Genomic DNA, 18,493 nt, shown 5'->3' on the forward strand with positions numbered 1-18,493 from the left:
GCCAAGCTTGTCCAGACGGTGGTCGGCCTCTACTGAATACTTTATAATGGGCTACAATCCCAGTTCAGGATCGAGTTGATGGCACTCCGAAGAAGTTCCCGATGCGTTGCCCTCGCTGTGATGACCAATGGGCAAGGGTGACGTCCTGGCCTTCGCATGCCCCGCGCTTAGCGATCAGGTTAACCGGTAAACATTGCATCGGCCTCGGGTCGTCTCGCTTTTCTTGTTACTACCGGATGCCCAGCCTCTACTATGTCCGCAGATGCGTCTAACAATCCGCCCTCAACTCTGACTAAGCAGGATGTTATTCTCTTCGAGGTCTTCGCAGCAGATACCGGTGCATTTCGCCGCACGCTCTTCCCCTACGTCGACGTTAATGAACAAGCATGGGCAGGCGAGGCCCATGACCTGCGGCGTAGTACAACTAGTCGAGCGTGCGAGTGTGTGAATGTGCGACTATGGCACATTAGCCTTAGAGGTCGGCCGTATATAAGGGTTACCTTAGAACACCGGATGGAGAGAAAGTCGTTAAGGGAAAGAAAAGGGAGCTGTCGGGGAGGGATTATGAGATATTCGACATACGGAATAAGGTTTCCTAAAAGCTGTTAGCGCTTTATCTTGGAATCCGGACTTAAGAGTGGCGATCGCTGCTCGAATAAGAAGGTGCAGACCTAATGCGGGCCGTAGGATGGTGTACCATACGTAAGTTACTGCCACTACCTATTTTTCCAATTACAGATATACAAAGTGTGCTTGCTAATAGGCAACGATATGCCTATCGAGCGGAAGAAGTAGTACATCGAGTTTAAACGGAGCTAATCGCTCGATCTATCTCTATAGAAATAGGAAAATCGTCGTTGTCGCCGTTACTCTATACGCGAATTATAGGGTACGGACTTAGTATATTCTGTACTACAATATACGCGCGCTATGCTTAAATATTTCGAAGAGCAAGTTTACGGCGACGGCGATAGCGACGGCGACGGGAATGCGAGACTACGTCTTTATCGCTCGTATAACTCTCTATGCCTTAAGGAATATTTTCGTAGGCGACAAAGCGTAAAAATGTCCCTACGGAGAGCCGGTAGACATATCTGCTCCTAATCGTAGAATGCCCAAATCGCGTAGTGGCAGTAACTTCGGAATGGAGGCAGCAACCTCCCCTACGCTTTTCGAGCTGTTCCGCTTTTCGAGCTGCGCCATCGCTTTTCGAGCCCATGCGTCGCTTTGCGAGCCCGCCAATAATTCATCCCTTGCTTTTCGAGCCGATCCATCGCTTCCCGAGTCTACCTCTCGCTTGGCAAGCCCGCCCTTTGTTTTCTAACCTTCGTCGCTCTGACTTTCAAATACTCACCCTTTGATACCGACTTTCCATTACCGATCTATCCACACTCGCAACTGCACCTCACACATTCGCAAGTAAGCCCGCGCGCTACTGGGATGCCGTCCGCCAGAAAAGCGCAGTTGGATCGAGACCGTCAGCAGTTCAAGAGGGAAAGGGAGAAGTTCATAAAGCGGAAACGACTTCAAAAGCCTGAGCTGACAGCCTTACCGCATGCACAAGGAGGCGATATCATGGATGCCAATTGGCGCCTCATTAAGTCTTTACACGATGTCGCGCAGGTTCCTGTACCATCAGATATCGCTCAGGAGACCGCGTACGGTTTGACTGATCTGACAAAACCCGAAATCTTCGCTACGGCGTGTTCTCTTCTGGGCTCGCGGATTCCGTTCAACGTTGCAATAGTCCGCCATTCCCACGAGCTCCTTCGCACCTTGCAGAAGGCTTTCCAGCCAACTTTCGTCCCTCGGGAAGCTTTACTCGCGCCGACACATTCGTGGGACATCGCCAAACAGGTCGCTTCCATGGGATCAGCTAAGGGCTGGGCTTACCAGCCGGCTAGGAAACCTGGCAAGGATGGAAAGACTACGCGTGCGATCAGCATGGACGAGGTCCGCCAGACTATGCTGCATGACATCAAACCTGTGCCTATCAACCTGCTCGACGTGTGCAATCAATCCTCTCACACGTTCAGACCTGCTGCCATCGCAGAGGTCGATTTGGTCGTGCTTATAAAGTCAAGGTACGAGGCTGGAACTTGGACACGAAGCGATTATCCGCAAATCACATCGTACGATTGGATGCTACTTACCGCGGGCCCAGTTGCGTCGCCCTTCCACGCCGATCAAGCGGGTTACTGTACAGCTGTTGTCGGACTTCAGGGCGAGAAGTGTTGGTATTTTCCAAATGGGGACTGGGAGTTTTGTCGAAAGATGTTCTATCTCCATGGGACGGCATTTGTGAATTATCCCGACGGCATATCTGTCGTAGCTATCGGCGAGGGTGACTGCCTGTATGTTCTTTTATGGCATGTAGTGGTCTTGTACATACCGCTAACGAGTATCTTCAGCATACAGGGACCCGGTACTCCACACGCAGTCGTCACGCAAGGAAAGTGTCTCGCCACCGGCTGTTTCTTCTACACTGCCGCCTTTTTCGCCCGCAGCATCAAGTGCGTCAGGCTGTACTTCGAAGGTCGGCTTGACGACAATGAAGTCATCTCGAAGCGGGACTACGCCAACCTTGGCCTGGTAGTTGACCATCTCGATCGCGACATCTTCACGCCCGCTCAACGAGCCGAGGTGTATGTAGAAGTCGGCTCTCTGTTACTGTCACAACAGAAAATTGCGAGAGATGTGTACGGCCAGATGGGCCGCGTTAACCCAGATGGGACAAGTGCAAACGCCACAGCTCCGAAGCGTGGTAAGAGAGCGAAAGGAACAGCTCCTCAAGCGACATCCTCGACCTGCGGGAACAGCACAATGACCCCTCGAGACCGATTTGTTGAGAGGTGTCTGGCATGGTGGCTTCAAGAGCATAGTCGTCATCTGGGTTGAATAGTGCGAGTGCAAAAATACAGCTAGGTCTTGACCATGTGAGAGCGGGATGGCGGTGCTTCGGTGTATCTTTTCGAATTTTTGGCGAGGGCTCCCTTTCAGCTTCTCACGAGTCATCAACGAGTAATGTAACAGTACAAAGCGCGTGTGCCTCTGCAGTCTCGATTCTTGATTCGCCAGAGGTTTCAGCTCCATGCTGACTCCCGTGCTCTTCACACACATCTCCCTACACCCGCTCACCCTCCTCCCCTTGCTCCTCCCCTTCGTCCCCCCTTCTTCCTCTCCATCCGAAGACTCGTCTGCCTCCACCACCTCCACCGCCTGCGGCAAGACGCTCGTAGCTGTCGTCGTGCAGCGTGGCGAGTTCCCCGAGCGAGACGTATTTCGTTCCGTCAGTATTCCAGCTGTGTCTGATAATGCCGTCGCGGGTCCTCCTCATGGGTGGCCGGTCGGGTGGGCCGAGGATCATCGCTCCGCTCCATGTCGCACGTTTCGGTGTGCGGTGGTAGGTAGTTAGAGATTTGGGGTTCAAGTCTCAGAGGGAGAGAGGTGGAGGTGCGGCGAGAGGTGGGAAGGCCATCTTATAAGGTAATTAGCCAGCTGCTACATCGTTCCCCAACCGGGCCAGGGGACGACATCAGAGTGGAAAGTCAGCAATGGAACTTCAGGCACTTCCTGCTCTCCGAGACCCGTTTCCACGCACTCCCCCGCTCATGTCGTTTCCGCAGCCGTAGACTGCGCATGCTATTCGCCCATGCTCACTCTCGCTCTCGCGTACGCTCTATAGCGTTGTCTCATGGGGTAGGATCCTGTGTGACGGTGCAAAAACTTGCCAAAGCCGACTAATTATCGGTGTACAATGTCAGCTCAAGCTCTTGAACTCGATCCTCGCTATGCTTTCCTGGCACTGGACATCTTAATTGCCTGCTGCAACACTTGCATTTCGATTGTCGTTTAGAAGGGTAGGCACGGTTGCAGGTAGATCGGGGAGGGACAACGAGCATACGTCGGCATTGGAGCGGAACACGAAAGGCGACGGTCAGGCTCGAAAAACGGTGAGCGGGCTCGAAAAGCGACGAGCACCCCAGGCTCGAAAAGGGGTTTGCCAATCAAAGCAGCCGACGACACCAGGCTCGAACGCTGGACTGGTAGCGCGCCCATTATTCGAACATCTGAGTCCCGCAAGAAGCCTGGGATTGGGGAAACCACAATTTGCGTTGGGGTGTCGTCTTTGCAGTTATCATCGTCAAACGCGCGTTCCGGTGCCTCTGCACCCCTCGCGCAGCAGACGGGACACTCGAAAGTAAGGTAACTCATTCCATTCCCTGTCCGGTGTCGGAAGACACATACAATGGAGGTCAAAGGTGTGTTGTAACTTAGAGTGGAACTGTATCTGAAGACGCAGAGAGAGACTACTGGTTGGCACGGGACGAGCCTCTCATCATGTCAGCAATCTCCCTTTCAGGCGGGTCATGAGGATTCGCAAACAACGGCGCTGCTCCAATTCTCCAATTCTCGTCTATTCCAGGTCTCATGGCCTGCATCATCCTCGCCGACGGCAGCCGTGTCGACTCTGCCAAAGTGATTGGCAACGATGCCGACGGCTTCGTGGTTCGTTATGAAGATCACGTTTTGAAGATCCCAAGCCTTCTCGGAGAAATACAGCCGAGTGGTGAGATCGAGGCTCATGGCGAATCCCTGGAGGCCGAGAAGGAGGTCTACAGGCGATTGCAAAATGTTTCCGGCGTTGCTGAGTGCCTCGGATGTATGAACAACGGCATCAGGTTGAGAATACTACCCGAATGGATCTCTACACGAACTCATCTCTCGCCACGGGCCGCCATCAATGTCTTGGAGATGGCAATGGGCTCTTCAAGCCACAGATGTTATTGCTCGTTGCCATGAGAGTGGAGTTCTGGTCTTAGACATCGCTCTGCGCAACTTTCTGCTTACGGACGAGTTTGATCTTCGCATCGTCGACTTTGCAAACAGCTCGCTGGTCTCGCGAGAAGCGGACATCACAAAGACCAACATAAACGGAAATTCTCCTGCTGTAATGTGGGCGGACGCTTCGCCGGCACTTACTGTGGCACTTGCCCAGGTGGCTACGTGAGTATGACCCCTTTCTCACCGCACGCTGGAGACCAATTTACGCTGACCAATGGACGGTTTAGTGCCATTGTCCGGGTGCTCCGTACAACAACAGATGCGTCCCACATTAGCGCTACGGAATGATCATCCATAACCAGTAAATCCGGCTCGTACACCCACCTGGAGCCGACAATTCTCTTGCCTCCTACATATGCCAGGGAGCATGCCATTACGAACAGGACCATACGCGCTAAATTGCTTCGGACGGGAATTGGATCGGTATCTTGGGTCGGCGATGTGGTCGGTCCGCAAGAAACAGTGGAAGAGCTAGTACGCTGATGTCGGTCGCGGTGGATACGTCCTGATACAAGTCAGCAATGGTCGAGCAAAAGGACACTTCATAGACATATTGTACATTCATCTCGTCTACAGTATCGACCATTCGTGCATCCTTCAACGCCCATTTCCTGATCATGACCGCTGAGCTCCAATCCGGCCAAATCAGCGCTATACGAAATGCCGAGCCGTTATGATACTGCCGTAAACAACCCCCAGGTTGAACCCGGCCCTGATACCAGCCTTTTCTTCCATAACGCCGTCATCGCATACAGAGTCATTCTGTCCCCGTATCGTACATCATTCATCCTGAGCCCTTTCAACTTCATTCTGACGACAAACCAACCTCATTGTACCATCAATCAACCCCTCTTCTTCGGCTGCGAAAGAGCGTTCAACCTCGCCTGGCTGATGGTCGTACTGACGCGCTTCTTAATCGCACCAGCTGCACCAGCCGCCGCAGCCGATACTGTCTTTGTGCCCTTTGGCTTCACTCCAAGCGTCGTGCGTCTCTCCACCACGGGCTTTGTCTGCACCGCCTTCTTCGCTGATGAATCCGGGCCACTAGGCTTCATGCGCTTGACTGGGCGTTGCTCATCTTCGTGGTCCTCGTCCGCCCCGCCAGCGTCAGTGTTCTCCTTGTTGGAAGCAGTCGCCATGTCTTCAACCACAGCACGGTCCTCGAATTCGTGCTTGCGCTTCTTGCTGCCCGCAATGGGAGCAGGGGGTGCGATCGCATCGGCGGAGATGAAGCGAATAGTAGACGGACGTTGGGCCTTCTTCGAGGAAGCAGGAGCATGCGGTGACTCGAAGACGATTCTATCGTTGTCGGCGCGGAACGTAAAGTCTCCTGGTCCTGATGTCTGGCGGCGCTTCTCGGGAGACGGGCTGAGAAGGCGGTCTTTCTCGACCAAGGATGGGTACGTGATGTTCTTCTCTGACGGAGCAGTGGGCACTGGCATTGTGTGGGCGGACTTGGGTGATGAAGTGGAATCCTTCGTGGGAGTGGAGGGAGTTGCGCTTTGTGCTTTGACCGCACGAGCCAAAGTGGACGAGCTGAAGTCGACGTGCTTCCGGACGGGAGCTGTTGCCGGTGGCGCGGCAATCAGAGACTTGCTAGAATTCTTTGGCGGAGTCGCCATGTGTGTTCCCGCTGCGATCTTAGCTGGATCGTCAGAGTAGAGACGTTGTGGTGTGCGGAGAATGGACTTCATCGGAGATTTTCGAAGGAGATTGAAACGACCGAGAAGCTTAGACCCCATGCTGTTACCAGGAGTCTCCGCGATCGTGGTCGTACTGAAGGGGTTGGTTGCCGGCAGTTTTGCAGGTGACCGTGAGAGAAGAGGTGTAGCTGTCGCGGCGGTTTCCTTCTCTCCAGTCTCGAGATGATGAGATTTGATGGTCCCTGACTTGACTGGAGACCGCGCCAGCAGCGGCGCAGGCTTCTCTCGGGGAACGTTGTCTTGTCCCTCATGTTCGGCAAGCCTCTTTGCCATTCCAGACTTTGCTGGAGTGCGCGCATGTTGCGGATCCATCATAGCCTTGGGCTTCTCAATGTGTGACTCCTCCGAGATTGTCTCGCCTCCTACCGGCCGCGAGAGGAAGGATGGCTTGGACGGGGAGCGGTGCAAGAGCGGAGTCGCTGGCTTCTCCTCTGCAAATTGAGACGTCTTCTTCAGGATCGATGTAGGCACCTTGGCTGGGGTGAATTGTGGAGCAGGGATCTTGCTAGTCTTCGTCGACTTGATGCTGGCAGCGCGAGCAAGCGAAGACTGTGTGGGTGTCGTTAGTGCAGAGAGATCTGGGTAGCTGACGTTGCTCTGAGACGGCTTCGATTTTGACTGAGGTGTGGTCGGAGCCGACTTCTCCTCATCACTTGAAGCTAGCCGCGTGGCAGACACATCTTCATGTCCAGCCCGCTTGACACGCTTGGCCGGCGAGCTTGGTTCCGTTGAGTGTGTAGGTTTGAGGTCCTTTGTCGAAGCAGAGCGGGGGATAGCACTGCCCTTGAATGACGAAGTCGAAATCTTAAAGTTCTGCGGCGTCCCACGGGTAGGGGTATTGTGTGCCTCGTCAAGCTCAGCCTTTGATGGGCTGCGCTTGAGCGACTTCTTCGATGCCGATGGCGCATGCATCTTCTCGTCGATCGATGAAGTGACCGGCTTGAACTGCTTAGCTCGATATGCCGATGCGTGCCCTGCGATAGAGTCCATCTTTTCAAACATGCCATCATGGGCCGAGCTGAATCTGCCCTTGGGCGTCGCCTTTCTCCGTGAAAGAGTGTCCGCCATGGGTTGTGGTCCCTCGCCATCCGCAATCATCTGCTCTCGAATCTTTGCCGCTTCTTCACGCTTCTCGTACATCAGTGCTTTTGCCTCGGGACTCAGCTCGAGTGAGTGTTCGCGACGGAACGTGAAGTGGTAGCTGGGGGATCTGGCTTCTTGCTCGAGGTCGCGAGCTCGGGTAGGAGTGCCCTGCAGCATTGCGAGGCGGTTCGTCTGACGTGGTGGTTCGGTGTGAGCTCCCATGTTGGAGAATCCCAGGTGACGTGCTTCATCCAATGGCTTCGCCGTGGACTGATGGTGAAGTTGGGGGTGCATTTCCTGCTCCGAGGGCTTGATGGGTGTGGCTTTCGAGGGTGTCGCGAGGTTCTTCGGAATCACTGGGTTCAGCACCAGCTTGTTCTCTGAGGGCGAGACGGAGCTCGGGAATGCGCCGGGCATCTCGTCGCTCTCCTGAAGAGAGCTGAGTTTGGCGGGCATTGTGCGTGGTGTGCGTGTAATGGCATCGTGGGACAGCGACACGCGCTTCGGGGTGGTGGAGCGCTCGCGCAGACGTGCTGAGCTTCTCCGTGCCATGACAGCGGCGAAGTGGAGAGTGTGAAGTATCGACAGTGGTGTGTGCGCAGGTGGGAGTAGTCAAGGATGTGTAGTCGAGACCAAGGATGGTGATCAAGCTTGGTGAGTTGAAGGAAAACGTGACGTTTGTTGTGGACGATCAACAAACGTCTAAAGTGGGTCCTAGCAACACGAATATATATACTCCGAGGCCAGCACCACCACGTTCCACAGCATCTTCTGTACTTGCTTATATCTTGCGCTCATATTGTCGATTCACACTCTACGTATTGCCTCCCCATCACCACAACTTGTCCAGCTTCTTCAGATACTTATTGACATTGCCCTCCACCCTGCCCGCCAACGCTGGTTTCCCCTCTCCCGCAAGTGCCTGGCTCTGTCTTTGCGGCTTGACGTACGGCTGCTCTTCCTGCTGCGTCGGACGATATACCTGATTGTGCAGATCGCCGACATACGCACCTGTGTTGTTCAAGTCACCGGGCTGATGTGCCTGTGCTGCACTGTACGAGTAATTGTTGTAACCTCCAACAGGGACTTGCTGCTGCGGCTGAAATGTTGTTGAAGGTGGAGGCGGCAGGCCAGGTGACTGCAGGCCACCTGGTCCGCTGTACGAAGGAGGAGCGGAAGGAGTTGGTGGAAGCTGCGAATTAAAACCGGGAGTACCTGGCTGGTTACCGTAGTGACCTTGCGGGTTGTAGTTGGCGTACTGAGTTGTACCTGGACCTCCGTACGATGACTGTCGCTGGCTCGATTGATGATGTGGCGATGGAGACTGTGGTAGTGTGCTCTGAGCCATCGGACCAAACGAAGGAGCACGTTGCTGGTGAGGCGGCGGCGATTGAGGCGGCGGTGGTACACTACCTTGCGACGCGACCTGTGGAGGGCCGGCGAAGCTAGTCTGAGAAAGCTGTGAGGGCTGCTGAGGTGGACCGCTGAACTGATACGCCTGCTGGGGTGTGGTTTGAGCCGAACTTTGATACATGATGCCTGGACCAGGGTGATGTGTATGCGGAACACTATCATACTTGGCAGCTGCAGCTAGTCCTGTGCCTGTGCCATCATCCGGGGGAGGCGTCCTCTCTCGATATTGAACGGGCTCCGGCGCTGGTGGTGCGGCAGGGTTGTATGCCATGGGTGTAGCACTTGGAGACGCTTCGAAGCCCTGTGATAATGGTGGACCAGGCATTGACTGAGCAGAGACAACACTATCTCCTCTGGGAGGCAACTGCGATCCGATGGCCGTTCTCTCCAATTGCTGCACCACTGGACTCATGGAATCTCGATGTTCAACATGAGGGGATCCTGCGCCTCCAACATTCGGCGCATTCTTGATTTCAAGCTGAGCAGCGTTGAGTACAGCCTTGAGATGTCCCAAGAATGCAGTGGCATCTTTCTCGGTCCACAAGTATACATCTAATGCGTGCAGCTTGTACATGGACTTCTGCTCATTTTTCGGGTCGAGTGTTGGCAGATGCCATGTCGATTGGTCGGGAACTGCTCCTGTGTTGATAAAGAGAGTACACAGTGTTGGCTGGAGGTAGGAGTACCGCACATAAGCAACGTTCAAGTAGCCAAAGAAGGCATCCTGGTGAGGACTGCCAGCATTGTTCGCAATCTCGATCTTGGCTTGACTTCGCGTGGCGTTGTGGAAGAGGTAAACGTAGCTACCTTTGTCGAAACGATGATGAGGCGGTCTCGACGATGGATCGCTGAAGTAGTAGTGAACGTCCGCAAAGCTGATGGGAGCTTCAGTCAGTTCAAGAAGGTCTGGCCGAGATATTGTCAACACATACAGCGTAGTGAGAAGTGCTTCACCTGGCCCTGCCGGCATTTTGGTGTTGTCCTCTCCAAGGAAGTAGACGTGTCAGACTCGCAGTGGTAGCCTCTCGTGCGTATACAGCAGGTCGATAATGGTGATATAGGCTCTCGCGATCTCAGTGAAGGCTTCAATGTATCTCGATGTCAAACGGGGGGCAGCCCAGACGTTTAGCAGCAACGCAATGGTCCGGAATGCCAATTCGACGAGGAGAGCAGTGAGCATGAGAAGAGAGCTTCCTTACCTGACATTTAATACTTCTACATGCCGGTCAGACCAAGCAACCAAGGCCGTGGCGGTCGCATGTGCGTCGACCTCCAGCGCTTAGGAGAACCAATGAGGAGGTGTGGTTGCTGGTGTGAGCTTTTGTAGAATACGGCGGCCGATACCTCCGCTGTAGACATCATCTAGGATTCGACAAATTGAAGTACCCTTGGACATCTTTTTTGGCGACATTGGATGGACAACCATCGATGACCAGGAAACCGAGTCGAGCACGCATCTGGACGTAACCGATACGAAAAACGAACCGATTTCCCGATTTCGAATTGAGGCACGCGACATCGATTGTTCGGCCATCGCGGCCAGCACGCCTCCCTCTGGACCATCGCCGACATGTCCTTGGTCAACCTCGCCAACGTATGCTCGCATCTCCAAAACGCATCTCTCGCTCGCCTCGGACTTACATCGATTCCTTACACAAAATGGCACCTGTCATTGGCACTGCTGCTGCAAAAGCAAGGCTTTCTATCCCAGGTCAAACTCGGAGGCGCATCACCTCCGGCGTCCTGCTTTGCTCCAGGACCGAGAGATAATCACCACGTCTCTAATCATCCACAAGGCGCGGCAGGTCGGAATCCCCGCAGTCCCGAGGCTGCACTCGCATTGACAGTCAGACATGGCATGACGCGGACACAATTACGAGGGATGGGATTCACCCACGAGGCTCTTGAATTCGCTCAACAGCACAGCCGGAGGAGTCTGGAAGATTTGGAAGCTCAGGGCTGGCCGCAGCAGGTCGTGCGATTCATCGCGGATATCCGTGCTCAGATTGAGGCACTCGAGGAAGAGCGGAGATCGGATATCGAAAGAGAGCGATATGAACAGCAGACAAGAGTACGGTGGGAGGCGGGAGAGTCAACATCAAGATTTGCTGGAGACAGAGAAGCTGAGCTCACACCAGAAGCACTCCAAGAAGATGTCCTGAAGCACCTCTCTCCCGAGCAGCGAGAGGTTTACATTCGCTACAGCAACGTGTCGCAAGAGGAGCTTTCGCAGGTACGATTCGACTTCGACACCTTGGCCGCCGTCGCCGGAAAGTATGCTCTCCGTACCGAGCTGGACATCAAAAGAGGAGGCATTACCATCTCAGCCATGGGACTGGACATTCCTAATCAATCCGTCACACTACCCAAAGAAGCCTTCGAAGACCCGAAGATGCTCGACGCAGAAGGTGTCGTCACGCAAGAGAACCGCGCATCTCGTCGACTATGGCTGGGTCTAAAGTACTACGAAAGCAGTCCGGTGCTCAGCAAGGCGAGGATGATCAGCAAGCCCACAAAGAGGATATTGCTGAGCAGTCGAGACTTGGGACGGGTGGTGAGAGGGCATCAAGCGGGTGAAGTGAAGCCATTGACACAGATTGGCGAGATCATGGCGGTGAGCACCGACAAGGGCATCATGGAGGCGAGAGAATGCGCGGAAAGGAGGATAGGCGGGATGCCGTTGTGCCGAGTGTGGTAGATGATGTCGAAGAAGCCATGCGTGGTGTACAGTATACCTTCAAGCCCGATTGTACAGTAGTGTGAGGCTAACAACGAAGACGTGCAATACAGCATATGATATCAATCTGAGTGTCTCGACTGCAGGCATTCGACTTCACTGGCTTAGCAGCGGCTTACTTGGGGCCGCACGACAAGCTGCTCCTGCGCTCAGCTTCACTTCACCCTGTCACATGCTACTGGTGAAAGTCTTGGCATCGCGACAACTGTTGACGACGCCACGTGGTCGACCCGCGCTCAATGCATGCTCTGAATGATACTGACTTCCTGGCTTGTACTCGAATACAAGCACGTCAACGCGAGTGAAGCACGGCTGCCGGCGTCTGGGATTCAGAAGTGTCAAACGACAGTCATCGGCGAAGCAGAACACCGTCAATTCACCCTCAGTAGGAGGCCGCAATTCACACTCTTCAGAACTCACTTCACTCCGCAAACGTCGCTTGTTTGAACATTTTCCAGCTCCGCGGGCTGTTCCAGCGACATAAAGCAACGTCAGCGCCACCACTTCTACCAAACAACCACCAATAACGCATTCGCACTCAAGCATCGCCCTCCTAACGAACACCGCGACCTGAAATTCAGCGACCGACCAGGAACCACCAGTCTCATCGTAAGCAACAAGTCTGACTTGCAAAATGTCGGCCACCATCATACTTTGCAATACGCCAATCTACATCATGACCACAGGCAGCCGTCCTCCAAGCGACCCCATTCCGGCTCGTCGATTCACTACGTCTGCCGCTCTTCACGCCCACCTTCGCTCTCACAAGCGCTTCGTGCTTTCCTGGACCGTCTTTCGACAACACCTGACGGACCACTGTGCTTTTGACTCAGCTACGGATGCTGTCGTCTACGCGAAAGAGCCCGCGTTCGAGGCCAAAATGGTACGTAACGAGGCAGAGCTGAACGAAGCGTTTCGCGAAATGAGAAACGGAAGGGGTGGAGTTGGATTCTGGGTCGTGAGAGGAGATGTGTTCGGTAAGTCTTTTGCGTCAATGATTTGAATTCACGGTGCGGCAGCGGCTTGCATCGTTCCTAGCGAATGGATTCTTGGCCTCTGCGAAGCAGGTCGAGTTTTGGAGCTAGGCGAGGCCACGAATGCATCGTAGAATGAATATCTTGAAGGCCATATCGATCAAGGAATGGAAGTCTGATCGAGCCACGGTCGACGCGATGCCCCTGAAAGCATGAGGGGTCCCGCGTCCCTGGGACGCGAGCTTCTCGGATAGTTTTGTTCAATACTTTCATTCGTCTTGGAACAGGGCATGGAAGATAATGCTTCGTCTATCGTTCAATTGCTGACGATCACGCGCTGCAGGCTCCAAGGTCCCTGTTCTACGTGAAGAGTTCCTAGCGGAAACCTTCTTCGACGGTGAAGATGATCAAGAACTTTCCGAAAGCGAAGATGAGCGCGTGATCAAGTGGGCCAAAGGACTCGTCAAAGCGGAGCCGCCAATCAGCAACACGACGACTTATAAGTGAGTCGTCGTTCGCGGGTGGGTGGATGAATTCCGGGGGCGAGCTTGGCAGGCGCAGGGAGATGGCTGTGTGGTGGTACGTGGGAGAACGAGAAAAGCGATCATCGAATTCGTCACAGCGCTATCATGCATGTATGTTCATTCCCTGCTGTCCCAATAAAACTTTACCTCTTCTCCAATGTCCGACGCTGCCACCGCCGCTCTCAGATCACTGCCCAATGCCTCAGGTCCACTACCAATAATCTCCGCTGAGCCACCATGGTCGATCACGCGCTCCTGGAAGTCGGCGAGAATCTCTGCGACTGAGGGGTGGTGATCTTTGAGGAAATGGACTGCGAAGCGGGAGTCCCTGATAGCGAGAAGCTCTTGTAAGACGACGTCCGAGCTTGTGGAAAGCGACGAGTCGCTGCTGTCCGTCTTCTCGACGTTCAATCGCTTCTCCGACTTGTGGGCGTCTCGCTCGCTGTCTCGACTGACGTAGATGCTGATTCTCAATCCGATCGCTTCTTTCAGTAAGTTCTTCAACTGAGACAACTCGTCGCTCAGCCAGAGCAGGTCCTCTGCTTTTCGCACGATCCATACAAAGTCCAGTACTGCCCGCTTGGATACGCTTTGTTTGACCGCTTCAAGGATAATGGGCATTGTGAATGTTACTCCGGTGCCGCCTGATATTGCCAGCATGTGCTGGCATTCGTAACGTGGAAAGCCGTGGCCATATGGTCCTGACAAGATCGTTGGAACGGTTGTGTTGCCCATTGCGGCCAGCTTCTTCGTCTGTCCGTCACGTACACGAAGCAGATAGGTGTGATGTTGGATTCGGCTGTTTGGTTCTGGAACGGAGGAGACGGTGAAAGGATGGGCCTGCCATATGCTGAGGCTCGGGAAAGTCAGGAAGAAGTGCTGCCCAGCCTCCCATGCGGCATGTTCGTGGTCGAAGTCGAGACGAATCACTGTGCCGTTGTCGTCCGTGAGCACGGTCATCTCAGCTTGAGCACATTGAAAGCCAGTGCCAGTTCCTCGCTTTCCACCCATATGAATATAGAGCGTCCGACCGAATCGGACGGCCTGGTCGATCGCAATAAGAGCCAGACTGGGTACCATCCAGCACCAAAGTTTGTCCTAAATACCATAGGAGAACACGGTCAGCGATGGGAACATGATTGAGCTCTAATACAGACTAGGTCGAGGCTTACCCAATGGCCCCAACAAGCCGCGATGTAGAGCACTGCAATGATCCAGTGTGAGGCCTTAAAAAATTCGTATCCAAATTTACGAATTGCCCACTGTGTGCTGAACAATGTAAGCCAGGTAATGAAGAACATGGCCACAACGCCGAACATGGCGTATTGCTGAGTGATGAAAGCCACGTAGACTTTGGGTTGCGGTTGGTAGAATCTTGCTTCGACCAGAGTCCAGCCAAGAGTGTGCAGAAAGGACTGCACGAAGATGATACGGCCGAGCCATCTGTGGAGGAAGTTGAAGTGTTGGTATGGGATACCGGTGACGATTGAGAGGACGCTCTCTCGCATACAGAGCATGATAGTGAACGGTGTGAGAGCGTAGGCCAATGCACCGATTCTGTCAGACCATGGTCCAATTCCGGTACGGGTGTTGAACAGGTCTGTCTTGGCAATCGGAGTGACCCATGTCTTGTAGACGATCCCCACGAGGCTGATGTTGTTCATCAGTCGATGTAGTGTTCGAGCAGCCTGATTTGTACTCACGAGAAGATCAACAAATAGCCTGACACCACAGCGAGTACGGCAACCTGCAATCTCGACACCCTTCCAAAGATCGACCTCATTGGCGCATCCGGAAGGAAATGCCTCTTCAGTCTCGCCGCCCGATCGCAAGCACTGCTCACCAACGACCCAATCCCATGCGATGGCTTGCCCGTCCTCCAGACCCTCAACGTTGCCCAAGACGCCAACACACCCAAGATCACTCCCCACATGATGAACGTGTACAGCATTGACGTTACATGCCCGCTATACACGGCTTCCAGATACTCGCAGGTTCCTTGGTCCTTGGTGCATGGCAGGACGCGAGCCGGATAAGCCCAGTACTTCACATTGGCCGCATTGTGGTCTTGAATATGCCGCCGTTCGAGGCCGGACATTGCTGCAATATCGTCCATGGTCAATATCTAGTCCTTGTGGCGAAGTCTCCCGATCTAACGAGCCGAACTTGTGGCTGGTTCAGACTGTCGGTGTCTATGCGCTGCAACGCGGCATTCTTGAAATCCGGTTGCGAGATCGAGCCCAATGCTCCGTCCTGTCCTGATCAGGGTATATTGCAAGGAAGAAACATGCTTTCACTCCACGATTTTACGAGGTGTGGTTTCTGCATGGCGGATGGCTAAACTTGCTCATCGAGTGGAAACATGCTCAATGGCCTGGGCCGTCCCGAACCCTTGATCTTGGCGCGGGGCGGAGAAGATTGGCCAGACCGCGACGTTGACTCGCAAACCATGCACAGACATACTGGACGGCACATTGCGTTCATGAAGCTGCATCTACATTTACGATATCTATCTATCTCTATGTGGGACATCAAGCCTTGGCGTGCTTCTCGTTCACCAACACATAGCGGTACCTCGCCTTGCCAGCAGTCATATCCTGGACAACATCGTTCGCCTCCTTCATCGGACGCTCATTGAGCCAAGGCTCAATCTTCTTGTCCGCAGCGAACTGCAACATCTCCTCAATCTCCTTTGGCGAACCGATCGCGCTGCCGCCGACTTTGATCCCGTTGGTGAGGAGGGTGAAAGCGTTGATTGCAGGCAATTCTCCAGCATCTGGTGCGCCGATCTGGATGTATGTGCCCTTGGTCTTGAGCAGGCCGAGGTATCCCTCTAGAGGCATCTTCGCCGAGCTGACCGTGCCGACGATGAGATCAATTGAGCGGCGGTGCTTTGTCTGCCAGTCCTTGTCTTCGTCCGTGGCGATGTACTCGTCCGCGCCGAGCTTGAGGGCATCATCGCGCTTGTCTGATTTGCGAGAAATGCCGATGACACGGTCTGCACCGAGGGCCTTTGCGAACAAGACACCAAAGTGACCGATGCCTCCAACACCGACGATACCGACGGTCTTGCCAGGTCCACAACCGTAGTTCTTCAGTGGCGAGAAGATGGTAATGCCTCCACACAGCATAGGTGCGGCTGCAGCTGATGAGAGGCCCTCAGGGATGTTGAAGACAAAGCGATTGTGGGTCCTGTTGTAGTCTGCATAGCCGCCGTAGGATTTGCCTTCATCTCCTGGGTACACGCTGCCGTAGGTGTTGACGGTACCAATGGCGCAGTGGTTCTCGAGGTTGTTCGTGCAGTCCGGGCAATCCTTTTGCAGGCATGATCGAGCCTGGGCGCCGACACCGACACGATCGCCTTGCTTGATGTGCTTGACGTTCGATCCGACCTTGACGGCTTTGCCAACGATCTCGTGGCCCACAACACATGGGTACGGAGTCTCTCCCCATCCAGAGCTCAGCTGATGGAGATCAGACCCGCAGACACCACAGTGACTGATTTCGATATCCACGTCGTCCTCGGTCCACTTCTTGGGCTCGAATTCGCCCCATCTCATGTTACCTGGAGTTGTAATGTGTGAGTCGAGCTTGAAACCTCGGTGTGAGTGAATGACGGCTTACCCTTGACAGAGTCCTTGTCCTCGCCCAGCCATCCTTCAAATTTGTACGAGGACATGATGATTGTGTGATGTGGTGAGGTGTTGTATTAGTGTGATGACCTTGATGGATTCTGGAGTTGAAGTGAATGAATTCGGAAGGATCAAACATGTACTTATTGTGCCTGAGAATCACGATCTAGTGAAACAGTGACGTGATTCGGCAATGGAGATATCGCGTTTAAGCGGCGATAGTGTGCTGCCAAATCGTCAGAGGTGCCGTATGAGGTAGCACAAGCAGTTGACGAGGCAATTATTTGAATGGAGAGAATTGATGGGATTGATGTCATCGTCTTGGCTCGTGGGGACGGCCTCGCGCGGATGCAGTGACTCGTTGGCAACGGGCCAGACCTTCACTCGACTCTCGAATACTCCGACATTGACTGCCTACTACTAAAATGGCAGGCTCGGAGCATCCCAGCGAGAGCATACGAACAGACGTTTGGTCTTTGTACACGCATGCGCAGTTACATCGAAAAAGGACCGACTTCGTTCAGCAGCAACGAATCCGGTCCCGTCTGCAGGCCGAATGATTTTGGGTACATATCGTTCCGGGGCTTCCTGTCCTGCTAAATGATACCAGTCTCCGATCAGAACCAATCGTTCGTCTGCGATTCTTTTCCTCGCCTCAACAGTAGCTGACTGGTGCACGGCAAGCCCTCCGCAGGGACCGTCAAGCTGCAGACCATCGTGGGCATGCTATCAGAAGGTACCCGTGCTGTTCTCCGCCGGTCCGGCATGAAAGACCTGGTCGCCCGTGTGAACTATACTGCACCATCTATATCATTGGTTCCACGCATGGCAAGGTCGTGGCAGCGGAGCTTAGAGACCTTGATCGTCGGGATCGTTCACCAGGACAAAGAGCTCATCGCCGGATCGAGCTACCAGTCTTGGGCCTGGGAAGTCGCGGTTGACGAGGTGGACTAGTTCCACTACTCCATCTGGCCGTCTTTTGCCCTTCGTAGGTGCATGGTCAGGATTTGCCGTTCCAAGATACGTGGTCTTTCGGCTTCAACCTCGATCTGTCGCTCCTTGCGAGGTCTGACATGCGGTGTTTGGCAGCCTGCGATGGATGGCCAGACAGTGCAGACTAATGATGCACGTCGATGCAAGGCAATGGTTGGAAGGCGAGGAGGAATAGAAGAAGAGTCGTAACCAAGCTCGCTCAAGATCCCTGCGGTGAGCTTCTTTTCTTGCTTGGCAGACATGCTTCCTCCCGGTCGAACCACTGCTTCTTCCCAACCTTTTCGACATCGACATTTTGCATTTTCCTCTCGGGACTCCACGACGCTCTGCAACCTCTTTCCAGATCTTCGCGACCTTGATGATCGGAATTCTGCTTGAAGCTCTCCATTTGCCGCCAGCTTTACCCGGCACATCACAGAACAGACTCACAATGCATGTCGTACCTGGATCCGGTCATGGCATGGTCGAATGTGGCCATCATGTCCTTGATAAGAGATCTGAGGCACAATCATGCTGTACGACGCTCGTGCAGAGAACTCATTGATATCGCAAGCATACGCCATACTTTGCGCAAGAAGATTGTCGTCAC

At 53.9% G+C, this 18,493-nt stretch overlaps 8 protein-coding genes across 8 annotated transcripts; 4 read left to right on the forward strand and 4 right to left on the reverse strand.

Moving 5' to 3' along the window:
• Positions 1 to 1,575: 1,575 nt before the first annotated feature.
• MYCGRDRAFT_107066 (uncharacterized protein) lies at positions 1,576 to 2,898 on the forward strand (the record flags this gene model as incomplete). The annotated part of the gene is made up of 2 exons (XM_003856116.1): positions 1,576 to 2,354; positions 2,412 to 2,898. 2 exons carry the CDS (start codon positions 1,576 to 1,578, stop codon positions 2,896 to 2,898), a joined length of 1,266 nt encoding a protein of 421 aa, XP_003856164.1.
• Positions 2,899 to 4,249: 1,351 nt separating this feature from the next.
• MYCGRDRAFT_89182 (uncharacterized protein) lies at positions 4,250 to 5,011 on the forward strand (the record flags this gene model as incomplete). Its single annotated transcript, XM_003856117.1, has 3 exons — positions 4,250 to 4,262; positions 4,427 to 4,663; positions 4,782 to 5,011. 3 exons carry the CDS (start codon positions 4,250 to 4,252, stop codon positions 5,009 to 5,011), a joined length of 480 nt encoding a protein of 159 aa, XP_003856165.1.
• A 424-nt stretch (positions 5,012 to 5,435) lies between these two features.
• MYCGRDRAFT_78381 (uncharacterized protein) lies at positions 5,436 to 5,963 on the reverse strand (the record flags this gene model as incomplete). The annotated part of the gene is made up of 1 exon (XM_003857440.1): positions 5,436 to 5,963. The coding sequence occupies one exon, from the start codon at positions 5,898 to 5,900 to the stop codon at positions 5,688 to 5,690; it is 213 nt and encodes a 70-aa protein (XP_003857488.1).
• Positions 5,964 to 7,765: 1,802 nt separating this feature from the next.
• Positions 7,766 to 8,249, reverse strand: MYCGRDRAFT_102274 (uncharacterized protein; the record flags this gene model as incomplete). The annotated part of the gene is made up of 1 exon (XM_003857439.1): positions 7,766 to 8,249. A coding segment is annotated over one exon (417 nt), but the record flags the coding sequence as incomplete, so codon positions are not given.
• Positions 8,250 to 10,614: 2,365 nt separating this feature from the next.
• On the forward strand, positions 10,615 to 11,742 carry MYCGRDRAFT_107068 (uncharacterized protein; the record flags this gene model as incomplete). Its single annotated transcript, XM_003856118.1, has 1 exon — positions 10,615 to 11,742. The coding sequence occupies one exon, from the start codon at positions 10,615 to 10,617 to the stop codon at positions 11,740 to 11,742; it is 1,128 nt and encodes a 375-aa protein (XP_003856166.1).
• Positions 11,743 to 12,415: 673 nt separating this feature from the next.
• Positions 12,416 to 12,866, forward strand: MYCGRDRAFT_89185 (uncharacterized protein; the record flags this gene model as incomplete). Its single annotated transcript, XM_003856119.1, has 2 exons — positions 12,416 to 12,758; positions 12,820 to 12,866. The coding sequence occupies 2 exons, from the start codon at positions 12,416 to 12,418 to the stop codon at positions 12,864 to 12,866; spliced, it is 390 nt and encodes a 129-aa protein (XP_003856167.1).
• Positions 12,867 to 13,071: 205 nt separating this feature from the next.
• On the reverse strand, positions 13,072 to 15,567 carry MYCGRDRAFT_107069 (putative FRE ferric reductase-like transmembrane component; the record flags this gene model as incomplete). Its single annotated transcript, XM_003857438.1, has 4 exons — positions 13,072 to 13,110; positions 13,427 to 14,377; positions 14,452 to 14,929; positions 14,983 to 15,567. The coding sequence occupies 4 exons, from the start codon at positions 15,393 to 15,395 to the stop codon at positions 13,072 to 13,074; spliced, it is 1,881 nt and encodes a 626-aa protein (XP_003857486.1).
• Positions 15,568 to 15,740: 173 nt separating this feature from the next.
• Positions 15,741 to 17,004, reverse strand: MYCGRDRAFT_102276 (uncharacterized protein; the record flags this gene model as incomplete). Its single annotated transcript, XM_003857437.1, has 2 exons — positions 15,741 to 16,844; positions 16,904 to 17,004. The coding sequence occupies 2 exons, from the start codon at positions 16,956 to 16,958 to the stop codon at positions 15,811 to 15,813; spliced, it is 1,089 nt and encodes a 362-aa protein (XP_003857485.1).
• Positions 17,005 to 18,493: the final 1,489 nt, after the last annotated feature.

The sequence above is a fragment of the Zymoseptoria tritici genome, chromosome 1 (assembly GCF_000219625.1).
Source record: "Zymoseptoria tritici IPO323 chromosome 1, whole genome shotgun sequence".
NCBI lineage: Eukaryota > Fungi > Ascomycota > Dothideomycetes > Mycosphaerellales > Mycosphaerellaceae > Zymoseptoria > Zymoseptoria tritici.